Here is a 14,463-nt window from a genome sequence, read left to right on the forward strand (position 1 = left end):
TGTCTTCAGATGTTTTGCTTCTTTTCTGCCAGAGTAATAGAGCTGCTTCACTCAGCTGCTTCTAGCTTAATGACTGTGATGGGCAGTGAGGAGGGCTCAAAACCAGTGCCACATTTTTGAGTCTAATGTATGACCTTTTGAGAAATAAAGCCAGCTATATTCATCACAACTTCTATGCTTATTCATACTAGCTCAACATAATTATTGATGTATGCTTCTCAGTTTTCCACTGCCTCTGTTCTGGTGAGAAGTGAAGGAGCTGATGTACCGTATGAAGAAATGTTTATTGTTTCTCAAGCTGGTTTAGGGCTTGATATGAGTAGTGGGAGCTGAGTGTGGGAGCAATTGCACCTTATTCAGTGCTAATGAGGAAGTTTTGTATGTTAGAATGCTCAGAACATTTTATAAGCCTCTTTTTTCCCTTTAAGTTTCCTCAGAATGTTCAGAACATTCTAACATACTTTGTTTTTCCTTTCTAAGATACACCTATTTTTTTAGTCTTTAGTCCATTAAATTATTCTTTAGTGGATTATGGAAATCCCTGGGCTACATGTACAATTAATGAAATAAACCGAACTTGACCATTTGCTGAGTGAGCTAATTTTGAAAGCTGTTCCTGTGACTTTTTCAGACTGACATTTGAAGTAATAGAATTTAGTAGTAGTCAAAAATTTCAGCGTACCATTTAAAAGATAACTTTTTCAGAAGGCTGGATAGTGGGAGAATAGATTAAAAAAAAAAATTAGCTAATAAGCAAAAGATACTAATAGGCAAAGAAATAGCTCTTAAGATGGTGATAATAAATGGCTTGGTGCTTCACCGACATTTCACTACTTCTTTTTCTTAGTGTATGATGTAAAAACCTTTAGGTAATCATCGAGATTACAGATTTGATATGTAATGAACCAGAAAACCAAGGTTTAGCTTTTGATGCCTTTACAGAACGGGAAAATAATTTTCCATCAGTCTTACTCGGAACAGCGAAAGAATCCATGGGAGATCCGTTAATTTCAATCAAAGGTACTGTGTTTTGAGACTATTTAATCTAAGCCTGTCTGTATTTGGGCAGGTTTTTTATTTTTCTGACATGTACCCAATTCACTTAATTCAGTAATGTAGGCTGAGTATCATATAAATCTGTTTTACATCTGCCCAAGCCACTATAAGCTTGGAATCAATTTGTCAGTAACACTATTTTCTATCCGTTGCTGAACATACACCAAAATATACAGCAGAACTATGTATTAAAATAGGGTTTTTTTTCATTAAATGTTAGTACAGCTTCTTTCTGTAGTTTTAGTTAAATATTTATTTGGATGCTTTTAGGATCCGGAGGTTATATTTGTTTCAGAGTACTTCAAACAAACCAAAGCCAGTCAAAAAACACCGTACTTTTTACTTGAAGCAGTATCAAACCTGTACATGACTTTTTTTTAAGAATGCTTTCAAGAGAAAGCTATAGGTTTTTGTCCTTAATGGCCAGCAGGTATAGTTCTGTGAAATTTTGTTGTTGTACTTCAGTTTGTGGTTGCTGAAGGTAAAACAAAAGCAAACTATGACCCTTTACCATCAGAAACAGTTCTTAATTAAGAAGGGGACCTACTCTAGGGTAAAGACATTCCAGATAAATATAGTAGAACCAAAACAAAAAAAAATCTGTGTGTGAAATGTACATGATTAATGAGGTTTGGGGGCATTATGTTAGCTAATACATGTGCACATAGATACATATATATGGATATAACAGATGTATGAATCTCAAAACTTCAGGACAGTAGTGGATTTAAAAAAAAAAAAAAAACAACAAAAGAAATCGTGTTTAAGTTAATGCTCAAATTTGGGAACTGTGTGTGAAAACAAGTTTCTTCATCAGAAGGTTTTACAACTAGGTAAATTTGGCCTAACTTCCACTTAAATTTCTTTCCATGCTGTTTACTATTAGTGAAGGAACTGAAGGTCTGAAGCTGACAGCAGGAAACCTGAGGCAGTGGGCATTTGTGTAAAGTTAGCCTATGGTAATCTGTTAATAAAGTTCAGCTATGGAAATAGACTGTCCATGGTTTGGGGGAATGAGGAGGAGTACTTGTTTTCAAAGTTTTGCATAAGCTATTTCTAACATAACACAAATATTGATTTGGGGTGTTTTGGGTGATTTGGTTTCTTTTTGTTGGGTTGGTTTGTGTTTTTTCTGGGATTTGGACAGAGGCGGGGGAGAGGGACTGGACATCCATGTAAGGTCTGAGGGTCTGTGGAATGGTAAGAGTGGCACTTGGCAGACTTAGCTGATTCATGGTTTCTATTGAGTGTGAGACTTCTGGAAGACGATGCCTCCAGAGAAATTCTTGGTGGCATGCTTAGCATTTAAAATAGATGAAAAACACAGGTTTAAGGAAGAAATTGCTGGTTTATGATCTACATATAATCAGCCTCAATTAAACTTCATACAGCGCTGCTTGGGTCTAGATTTTAAAAAGTAGTCTAGAAAAAAATTTTAATACATACACAATTGCTTTCCTCAAATACAAATCTTCTCTTGAAGATCTTCGCATAGACGGGTAGTATTTTAAAATAAATAGACTTCAAAATTTACAGGTAATAAATAAGGAAAAAGTAATGATTTGAATAATTATGATTTGAGTAATTTTCTTCATGAAACAGGTGCCTTTGGGTAGCTATTTTCTTTATATAAGTGATAACTCTGCATTTTAACTGTAGTAATTAAAACCAAATAGTTATGGTTTTTAAATTTTGCATTGATATGATGAGACTGTTCCAAATCAGTATTTTGAATGTAATGTTGTAGGATGTAAGGCATGGTAATTTTTTTAACTGTTAAAGACAGTAATGGGTATTTCCTGTCAAATTTGTACAATACTTACACTGGAGTAAAAGGCAAGGTTCTGGAGTACAGTTTTTCATTGCTTGGAGTACAGTTCCATACTTATAAGTTCAAGTAGAGCTGTCACTATGGGATATTTATTATTTCTTTGCTTAATAGTTTGGTTTTATTACCAAGAAATGGCAAATTTTGTTTACTTAGTCTTTCAAATTTAGGAAAACAAGATTATTATACAGTTACTATTCATTTGTTTCATTGCTTTTTATTTGATTTTTGTTTAACACACTGTTTCCATTTTGTGAGCTTTCCTATGCATGTGCAAAATGTTTCTCCTCAGGCCCCCTTGTATTTCCTGGTCCTATTTTTATGAACCATCGAGAACAGGCTCTAGCCAGAATCAGACCCCATCCAGCACAGCTAAAGCATAAACGGGACAAGCACAAAGGTATTTGGTCTTCCTTATTGGCTAGGGTGGAAACAAGCCCATCTTCCCAGTCACTTCTTCTGTGCGCTGAATCTGTCTTCTCAAGGAACTGCACAAAATGGGTTCTGCCTTTCCTCTTGTTAGTATCTTGTTACCTGAGGAGAAAGAAATGCATTTAAATGTTGACCTTTTCTTAAAGGTGTAAATGTTTGATAGTCTGCATCATCTTTTTTTTCTTTTCTTTTCCTTTTTTTTTCCCTAAATATGCATTGTCTCTCTGTGTCTTTCCTCATTTCTAATGTTGCCTCATTCCTAAGGTTCTTTAATTTCACTGTACAAAACTTAAACAGCTTCCAGTGACTTGGACTGCTGCATTACTTTTGCATTGTTTTTTTGAACCTTTGTGTTGTGTATCTGGGGTGATTGCTTTAACGTATCAATTCCAGACTTGTTAATTCTAGCACACAATTTTTCATTGCTGTTATCTTTTAACCAGCCTCTTTTAGAAATTAAATATTTAAACTAATGTAAATAGCAACTTTTTTTTCACTAGCTTTGAATGGGGAAAATACAAATCAAAGTACAGATTTTATGTTGCAATATTCTTGATTTAAATGTTCTTTTGCAGAATGTATGTAAGGAGGTGTCTTTGATATTTCTGATGGTTTTGTATGTCTGGAAAGCCACTTCATTGTACCTTAAATTTCTAAAGGTGTAATTTGTTCAGATGTGATTCCTCCCCACCCCCAACTTAGGAAGACATAGTACACTTTAAAAAAAAAATCAGCTGAATTTATTGAAGTTGAGCTGTATTAAATCTGTTTGTAGTTTGTATATATCTGTATATAGCCATGTCTGTATACATGTATATATAAAGGATAAATACATAAAATACTGACCTGACTGCAGTAAGCAGAAAGCTCCTAAAATGGCGGGGGCCTTGAAGTTTCAACTATTTTCTGAAGAACAGCTAAATATGAAAAGAATTGTTGGAATGCCATTTCAGTTGAAATAGGAGAAGTTAGTGGTAGTATTTGGCATGTATGCAAACAAATTTTGTGACAGGTTGAAGCTTTTGGGGATCTGATTTCAGTGTGTGGGTGATAGGTCTACCTAGTTATGAACATACTGGATCATGAAATCATCTTAAGTTTACAGAAATGAAAGCAGAATCTGGTCCTTTCTATTTGCATAACATATGTTCAATCTGTTTGGAAAACTTACTATCTGAGGTTTCAATCTTGATGGATTAAATAGAATATCCTGTTACAATCTCCCTGGGACAGATTGGATGCTGAAAGACAGAACATACAGAACCTAAATGCTGTCATTTGAGTGACAGTTTGCCGATGACCAGTATTCTTGAGCTGGATACTACTGCTGGTTTTACTGCTTGCAAGCCCTTGAGTTTATAGGCAAATGCATAAAGGAGTATACTCATTCTGTGTATATCTGTAGTTTTTTGGTATGTGTTAGCAGTTTTTCAGCTTTCAGCTCAACTCTCCTTACAAGAGGTATATTCATTAGTGTCAATCTGAGGTTTACGTTGTTTCTTGGAGTTACAAGAACATTGTGAAGACCTGTATTGTGCTGAAAAATTTTGTCAGATATGCTCTTAAGAACTGAGCATTTATTTTTCATTGAGGAAAGTGATATGCGAAGAAACATTTATTTTAGTTCTTTGTGTCTCATGCTAAACACATAAGGAAGATTGTAGCATCCTTACAAGTAAACTTTGACATCCTTCTCTGCCTCAGAAAACACCTACTCAAAAGACAACCATAAATTCCACTAGAAACTAGAAATGCCCCTTAACGTCTGGAAGAGCTTCCAAGGGAAAAAGGGGAAACTGGTGAAGTGGGATGTTATCAAAATAATGGGAAAGGTGGGAATTGTGAAAAAGATAAGTGGTATACCTCATCTTAAAAGGCATGCCTCTTTTGCTATACACAGAATGCAAAAGCAGTTATCAAGCAATCTGAAATGGAGATGTTGACTACAGTAAAAGCACACTATGATGTTGAAATCAGCATGTTCTTTTGTTTTACTTTTGAATATGATGCTTTCCATACCAGCATTCTTACTTCAGATGTTTCTGCTAAAGTAGTCTTGTAACTCTTCACACCAACCAGACCTTCAAGATCTTTGGGCAAAGAAAATTTATTTTGACTGGTAGTATTGATGAGGCCAGTACTAAACTTGGTGGTACCTGTTCCTGCTTCTCTAAAGCTGCAGAACTTCTCTGTAATGATCTGTAAACTTGAATGTGAACAGCTCCTTCAGGGCTAACAATTGTGGCCTAATTTTAAGAGTGTGTTTTATATGTATTTGTACATACTGTCAAATTTACATGATTTTCATTAGTGGAATTCTTCTGTTGAATTGCTCAGTTGAAAACTCCTTCAACTTCATCAAAATACCCATTTTATGGAAAGCTTGCTATTGTCATCTTCTCATTTCACATTTACAGGTTTTGTGTATCAAAATCCTTGTTATTAAAAATACATATTAAGCATAAGTATAATCTTTCTGATCTATATCTGTGCCTTCATTATAGGTATAGATAGAAAGGAGTAGATACCACCTTCTTGGTATTCATGGAGTGCTTTGAGTACTAAGAAGAAAATGACCTTGTGCTTCATCCTTAGTCTTCAGTGAGCTAGTGAATTCCCAGTATGTGTCTCCAATCCCCATGGACTTCATCACTGGCAATCTGAGTAAAAAAAGATTAATGGAAGTCTATAATTTTCTCAGCTGTAGAAATGAACTGAATAGCAAGTAAAACCAAAGTAAGCTCCTTGAATCTGTTAAGATTCTGCAAGCAAATACCACCTTTTTCCTGTATTTGGGAAAACAATGTTCTAAATAATATGAAACCCAGAACCCTCAAGGTTAAAGGCTACATGAAACTGAACCTGCGCTGATGGAACAAGCCAGAAGTGAACCATTTTTTCAAATGCTAATACAAACTTATTACATGTTCAGTAAAATTTATTTGGAATTTACTTTTAAACTGTAAAATACTGAATCTGAAGTGTAGTTTGAAGCACTCATTGGAGAAAGACAGCTGACAATGAAAACATGTGCCTAAGACTTAATAGAAATGAATGATACTGGAGTATGTCAGTATGTTCCATATTGGCATTTACATAGTCCAATAGTCTTGTTCTATATGCAAAGTGTTCAAAAAAAAAGTTCAAAATTTAACTAAAGGCATATGTCTTAAGGCTTGTGCTCTTTGCTTGAGAAGACTGAAGTTGCACAAAAATGTTTCAGAGCCACTGTTTTTTTTTGCTAGGTTTTTACACACTGCCACTAATAAGGAGACATGTTAGACAGGCACTTTTTTGGAATTTGAGACTTGAATGTGAGAGTATGTCAGACCTCACAAGCATACATAATCAGCATATTAACATCACAGGTGTTAACTAGTAACTTGGCTGATATGCCTTACTTAGGTAATTGCTGCTGAACTAAACAGATTTGTTGGCAAATTATGTGGTCTAAAGGGACAGTTATTGTAAGAATTATATTTTTTTTGTGTGTGTGTGTGCGTATGATCATATTGCATTAAAACTTTTTGTCTTTGGGGTGAAGAAATGTATTTAATACCTTCAGAAGCACTTTCTCTGTTCTTCAGAGATGGTCAGTGAGAAGCAAAATACCATCACCCCCTTACTGCAACTCGGGAACACTAGCAAAACGTTTTCCTTTTTTTGTTGTTGTGGGGGTTTTTTTTGTGTGTGTGTGTTTTTTTGTGTTTTTTTTCTTTTTCCCAGCAGAACTCTGATTTATAGTTTATGACTTTACTTGCTGTTGAGACTGAAGAAGCTCTTTCTTTGTTCCTTGAAAGCAGTTTTGTTTTTTTTTTTCCTCTCATTTCTCTAGACTAGAAATGGTGTGACTAAAGTCACACATGAGATTTTTTTCATTGTAAAAATGCACTTTCTTTAGAGCTTTCATTGCCCACTCTCTGCACAGGTATAAGTGTTTTAATTGTGACGAGCATGTTGTCTGTTTCTCTGTCATGTTGGTTTCCAGCTACTATTGGGAAACCACCTTCCTTTGTGACCCTGTGACCATATAGTTTAATAACGGTGTAATTGTTATATGACTTAAATATTCTGATTTCTGGAGAAGATAGTGGTTTTAAGTAAGTTTATAAATGGCACAATTCTTTGTCACTTTGGTGCTTAAATCTGATGTAAGAGCAGTTTGACTGTAAGAACTAATAATGCACTTAAAAGAAGTCACAGAGACGATGTCTAAAAATGCATCTTTGATAGGAAACAGGCATGCTAGTAGTGAGCATGTTGACATTGTTAGAAATGAGCTGCATTGTTAGTTACAAAAAACGAGCGCTATGTGGCCAAGTTGGAGTCAAGTGAAATGCTTAACAAGAAGTAATTAAAAAAAAAAAACAACCAGCTGTGTCTATCGAGTTTAACTACAGGGCTTTCTGTCTGCTTATCGAAGTGGTAGTCATTAAGCAAAACTTCTGAAGTTGTTTGAATTTCCTGTTTTGCTGGTCATTTTTGCCTGCTCTTCAGAAATTTCTGCTTTAGAGGTGATATTTTCCACTGTGTGACTTTGTAGTAGGTGGTTTAGAAGTTGAGGTTCTGTCGTCTTTTGCATCTAATTTGATACCATGTTTTGAGCTGTGTCTTTTAATCCTCTGCAAGCTCTTTCTCATGCCTTCCAAACGGCAGGGTGGGGAGTTACATTGTTCTATTTATTCTTCTAATATAACTCTTTTAGTTATAACACGGGATATAACTAAGTTTTGTTTATAGACGGAAGTGGAGAGAGAGGTGAGAAAGATGCCAGCAAAATCACAACCTATCCACCAGGGGCTGTCCGATTTGACTGTGAACTGCGAGCTGTGCAAGTCAGTTGTGGATTTCATCATTCAGGTAAAAAAAAAAATAAAATGTTAATTATAGAATAGGTTTGTTTGGTTTTTTTTTCAAATTTTCATATGTGTTTTCACATGTGTTTTCAGTGCTTTCTGTTTAATTTTCAATAAGGATGTACACAGGAATGATAAAGTTTGGAAAGGTTGCAGTATCATTTTATAGGCTGCTACACTGTCCTTCAACATTGAAGAGGACTATGAGTGTCATATATTGAGTTGCATCACAGCTTTTAAGTAATCTTTAAGTCATTTGGAAACATCTGCGTGACACAGTTCTAGCCCTTCATAGAGGTGCCAGCTGTGAAGGATTGTGGTATCTGATATAGATCCCTTAGTGTTTCAGTAGGGAACATTAACTGTGCTGCTCAGAAAGGCTAACCAGCACTGGTGCAATACATATTAACACGTGCATGTCAAAAATATTTTTCTTGTTTGTTTTTCAGTGGTTTTGATGGAGAATGGTGATGTTTACACATTTGGATATGGGCAGCATGGGCAACTTGGACACGGTGATGTTAATTCCAGGTGAGCTGGTAATTAAAGGATGTGATTGTGTATTGATGTACTGCTGCATAAAAAGTGGCTGAATTTCTGGTTTTATGTAGTAGCAAACATGAAAACTCAAATATATTGCAAATGAAGTTGATAAGCTCTTGTTCTGCACTTAATTTTCCATATCCATCTGGATATAGACACAGTAACAATACTGTTGTACTGTATAATTTAATACGTAAAGGCTTTTGCGTAAAGTTATTATCAGAGCTTTGATAACTGAGTTGAGTTGAAATGCTTCTGTCTCTTTAATTCCCCACTACATATAAGAATGTCATTGAAATCTCATTAAGTTTCATTATTTCTGTAAAATACTGCATATGCAATAATTAGTATGATGTTGTAAAGCTAGATTAACCTGTTTCTGTTACACCATTGACAGTAGTTTAGTTATGATAAAATCTTATTTTTGTTTATTATTACTCTCCAAAGTAAGTTTACTAAGCTTGGGTCTCAGCTGCATTTTATAGACACTTATTATGGATGTCAGTATGAGAGTGATGTGTGCTTTCTTTGCTGTCAGTGGAAATAGAGAAGTCGACAGAGTGCGGAGAGCTATTTGACTAATCACCCACTACTTAACTGTTTTAGGTATGCTGTGTAGCTCTGTAAACTTCATGGGCATGATCTCCATTGACTACAGTGACATAATTAAATATAGGCGTCTAATGTGAAGCTCAATCTCACCCTTAGTATCTCATCCTTAGCATCTTATCTACACCCTAAAGTAAAAAAATCAATGTTCTGCCATAAAACGAAATGTAATAATGTTGTTCTTGGGTATGTACATATACTGTATAACACGTAAGATGGGATTTTGAATAGTAGAAATCAGTAAGGGTTTGCGTATGTCCGGTAATGCCTGATATCCTTATGTGAAAGGCATACAGAGTGGAGCATCTGTGACCTGTCTTCAGTTCTGTCGTTTCTCTTTTAGTAGTGAGATGAAAATGACTAAACATCTATCATCCTAATCTCTTTGGAGACTTCCAAATAATTTCTTTTGTCAAGTTTCTGAAGAAATCTTCATCATCTTAAAGTTTTCATTGGTTTCACTAAACAAAAGGGGGAGAGGGAAGGAAGGAAGTTTGCCAGAAGTGTTACTCTGCGTTGACTGCTGTGCGTAATGCTAGTCTCTAAACTGTTACCTGTTCAGTTTGCATTGGACTGGTGAATGCAGTCTGTGTTTCTGCCCATGGTAGAGCCATATCACTTGTTTTCATTCCTGGAAATTCTTGGACACTTGTTCCAAGCTACAGTGGCTTTTAGCTGGCAGTTCATGTCACTACTTAGAATAAGGCCAGTTTTGTGTTAAAAGACTGAAGAGGTACAAATAACAGTGGCATTTCCAACTTTGATGAAGTCACTTGGCTTTTCTGAAGGCATCGGAGCTATCTGCTGTATCTGTCAGAATTTCAGGTGGTAAAACCCCACATCTGTTGCTTATTTAGATGGAGACTGAGTGGAGACCAAAGGTAGTTCCAGGTGAGATCCTAGAAGAGAACATGAAACATCCTGTACCAAAAGATGGTGCTTGACCAGTCCTAGAAGCTGAGGAGGTACAAACGACCTGGCACTGACTGTTATATCATTCTACAGCAGACCCTAGAGAGTGTCTGAGAAAAGCCTTGAAGAAATTTGGAGTATGTCCTGTGCATGAGAACTGGCTGTAGTACTATATTGCTGTTTAGCGTACTCATTCAAATTATGATTTCCTCATTGATGTACTTCTTTTTCCAGCTTTAAGTAGAGATCTCTCCTCTATCCTCACAGTAAGGGATTCAGAGAAGGAAACAGGGAATCCTTATGCAGAGTTGCACCTCAGTTGGGACGCAGTGGTGCTCAGATGGCCAGCTCCAGCCAGGTCAGTGGTATGTCAGTCATGCAGTGTGTCACATTGCTTGTATTGACTTCAGGAAGACTATCATCTTCTGAACCCAGGAACTGATACTCTGCTGTATTTCTGAGAGAGAGGGAAAGAAAGAAAAAAAGGAACTAATGTTTAGACAGCCTAGCTAGTATATCTAAATATGGGACCCCTGAAAACGAGGACTGTAAGGGAAAATACAGGAGCTCTCATTTTCATCTGAGTGAGCCATCTTCATTGACAAATGAAGCAATTATGGAAGTTCCTGCGCAGCGATTGATGACATCCTTTCAGAGACTTCTGTCTTGCAGTGTAAAGATTTAATAGGGAGACCTCCTTTTTTAAAGTCTTGAAAATGATTAACTATTTTGAATTTTGTGCACCTGTCTCGGCATGGCTTTCTCCTTAATTAAGGATTTTGGACTTCTCTATTAGAGTATGGAAAACACTACAAATTCTTCCCCGTACTTCAGTAGGAATGAGACATATTACACACCTTAGAAGGATTTACTACTATTTTTTATGCATACAAACAAACAAAACATCGCATGAACAGGAAAATGTGATTCTTAATACACCGTTAATAGAACTGAAATGGTGTGGAGGAAAAAGCAATATGCACAAAGTGGTGTTATTTTTTTCTCCAGCAAACACTTCAGCCATTCATAGATGGACCACTTAAAAATGCAAGTGATCTGTTTCTTGGGAGTCCATCTTTTCCTTGCCAGTATGTTGGAGCCATTAAACTAGTCTGTGTGGGCTTTCTATTGTAAAATCCACCGAGGCAGATACTGATGAGCTATTCGCTACATGCAGGATTTGTTCAGTCTGCTAGTATTCTCATCAAATTAGATGCTGGTGGGTTGAAAGTGGAAGCAAGAAATGCTTTGCAGAATCTAATCTTGGTGAAAAATAGCATGTCTTGTATTCAGGTAAGCAAAGGCCTGTTGGTTGCTGTTGAAGCTGGAACTTAAAACTCTAGGATCTTTCTGTTATTGTTCAAATATCGCCTGAATTTCTTGTGCAAACTGTTGTCTTCAGCACTAGATTAGGAAGAATATGATCTGACAGTGAAGTTCGAGAAATGGAACACCTGAAGTAAGACAATCCTGAAGTAATTTTGCTTCTGAAAGTTCAACGATAACATGGAAGAAAATGAGCAGACCTTCCATGGACAGTCAGCAACGTTCTGTTTGAAGAATAAGTGTAGACACTATACCCAGTTAATATCTCTAGCAAAAAAAAGTGTTCCATCATCTGTTTGATTGGGCCATGTTTATAGGTACATCGTCTGGCTATTTAATTCTTATGTGTGAGTCTTTACATTTTTTCACCAGACTTCCAGTTACCTCAAATGTAAAAAATCTCAATTTTCTTTTTAACTCCATGATGTCCAACTCTGCCTGCAACTGGCAGAAGTCACTGCTGGTTTCCTTTTACCCACCACAAAGTAACAGCCCATGGTGAACCTGAGTTTGCAGCAGCACTAGGATCATTTGCCCCAAGTGACATCATTCTGGAGCTGGCAGCCAGCTATTGCCTGGATAAGTACTATGGACAGCAATTGTCCAAACAGTTAATGTGGGATGGGGTTTCAAAGACCACATGTGCTCCCAGGAATGCTTACCCTTCAGGACTGAAGAGAGTTTTGGTGTGGACAGCCAAAATGCATTTGGACCTTCTTGTGGGATCCTGAATTAGCTGATGCATGTGTATCTGCTGGTTTTCATTCAGCAATCTTACATCTTCCCAAGACATCTTGGGTTACTTTCTGTATAGTTGAGGTTGGTCTTCAGTGATTGACCTGTGCCATATCCAGAAGCCGAAGAATCTGTGATTTGACAGCAGTGTGTCTGTCAACTCCATCTCAGAAGACAACTTCTTCTTCCTCTCTCCCTTTCAAATGGAGAAACCCTAGTTATCGAAACTTTGTTCAAAGAGTCTCTCAGACTCTTAAGTCTTGTCTATGCTGAGCTCTTCTGTGTTGAGTTTTAGAGGTATAGAGAAATAGCCAATTGTATTTGCAGGTTTTGAATTCCATATACACCAGTCAAACTGGCTTACTGTATTTTTCAAGATCCATTCTCCTTTCATGAAGTGAAAACGATTTTTCTGTAATTTCACTTTATTTTTTTGACATAGTTTAGTGTCTTAAGCTTTTTCCTTTTCAGTTCTTTAGTTGATACACTGTAGCTGGCCATTCTAAAAACTGGGTTAGCTTAATAAAAGAGCTGTTTAAGAGGATAATGTACAACATCTCTTTACACTAGTTGCTTGTCCGTTTTTGTTTTGCTCCTGCCAAGGGAATTTAATGCACAGCTTTTCATTTTTTTCTTTAAAGCATAGGATTGGTAATTCTGTGCCTGTAGCTATCAGAATTTTGAGGGAGAGGAAGAAAAAACTGTAATAAAAGTATTTTGCTTTAACAGGATTGCATTTGGATTAGTTCTTAACTATATTTTGTTTCTGCATCAGTGCTTTTTTGAGCTTCCTTAAAGTTTATGGGAGGCAAATGTGATACTTTTTTCTGGTTTTAAGATATTTCATCGTTGGTGCTGCTGAACTTGCTCTGTGTGTCTGTGTATAATCTTACTGATGTCCAAATCCATGTGCCTGTAGTCCAAAAAAGGCTACTATATATATGAATGTCATGTTGTGCATCCTCTGCCAGATTTTGTGCAGCTCTTCACTCTCTCCATCCCCACTAGAACTGCCCACTGGAAGGTACATTCACCACAAAGGAATAATTTCTTTCTGTATACCTGTGTTCCCCCTCTTTCAAGTCATCAGCCTGTCTTCATGCTATATTCCTCTGTTTCACATCTTTGGATGTTCACATATTATCTGTCTTTCCCTGCTGAACACAATGCCTCTCCTTCCTCCTACTTTCTCAGCTTGCGTTCTACCTGCAATTCAGCCAAAATAAGAATATGCAGACAACCCATCTTTTTGCACGTCAGCTGCTAAGCAATCACTAGATGATCGTGGTTTGACACTTGTCTTTTTTTATTCCATCATAAGACAAACTGTTCTTATTTTAGGTTAATTTACTTTTGAAAGTGTGTGTTTAAAAGTAAATAGTGCTGCTGTTCTCTGGGATTAGAGTTCCCAAACACAGTTGTTTGGGAATAACTGCTTCTTCAAATTTGCATTCTTTCTAAGTGCACAATAAATTTGAAGTCTAGGTAGGCATTCACTATGGGAATTCACCAGAGCCTAGGTAGGCATTCACCAGAGTCTGGTGCAGTTCTTGTAGGCTTCTATTCACTTTGTTGGATTGAGATCATGTTTTAGTTTTAGTATCTCATATTTATTTATTTTTTTTATCTTTTCTGCTATTTGTATTACAAGTCATCACTTCAGGTTTTCTTTCTTTGCTTTTTGATCATCCTGTTGAGTTTTTTTTCCATTATTTTTACTGGAATAGATTTATTTTCTTATACCTGTGAGACACATGGATTAGACATTTTCAGATCTTTCTGGAAAACCATTTGGAGAGGTTTGTTCTTTCTTGAGTCTGTGATTTTAATGGAGAGCAGGTTTTGAATGCATTATTCTCCATTTCTAATGGAGAATAACACACTATTCTATTGCATTATAATAATTCATTAGAAAGCTGATAAGGTGGGTAGTCCTCTCTCTTTTATAGTTCCCCCAGAAAGTGATCTCAGGAAGGCTATATAGATGCTGCTTCTGGTAATTGTACTGGTGTACTAACTGTATAAGGCTTTTGATTCTTCATAATGCAGATAGTTTGGGGTTTTTTTTAAGTGTTTCACCAGCATCCTCACAAAAGAATTTTTTTACTGCTGCAGTTCATTGCAATGTATTTCCTATATGTACACACACATGTATATAAGTACAGT

The 14,463-nt window shown here is 36.3% G+C and overlaps 1 protein-coding gene across 1 annotated transcript in view; it reads left to right on the forward strand.

The window, feature by feature from the left end:
• The window catches only part of MYCBP2 (MYC binding protein 2), a 182,462-nt gene that overhangs the window by 64,644 nt on the left and 103,355 nt on the right, over positions 1–14,463 (forward strand). The window contains exons 18-20 of the mRNA XM_061445258.1: positions 3,177–3,284; positions 8,057–8,176; positions 8,622–8,703. Coding sequence (XP_061301242.1) covers positions 3,177–3,284; positions 8,057–8,176; positions 8,622–8,703 — 310 coding nt within the window. The remainder of the gene's footprint in view (positions 1–3,176; positions 3,285–8,056; positions 8,177–8,621; positions 8,704–14,463) is intronic.

This window comes from Pezoporus flaviventris, unplaced genomic scaffold, assembly GCF_033815535.1.
Source record: "Pezoporus flaviventris isolate CSIRO_AGI_PZ_B2104156 unplaced genomic scaffold, CSIRO_AGI_Pfla_v1 ptg000003l, whole genome shotgun sequence".
Lineage (NCBI taxonomy): Eukaryota > Metazoa > Chordata > Aves > Psittaciformes > Psittacidae > Pezoporus > Pezoporus flaviventris.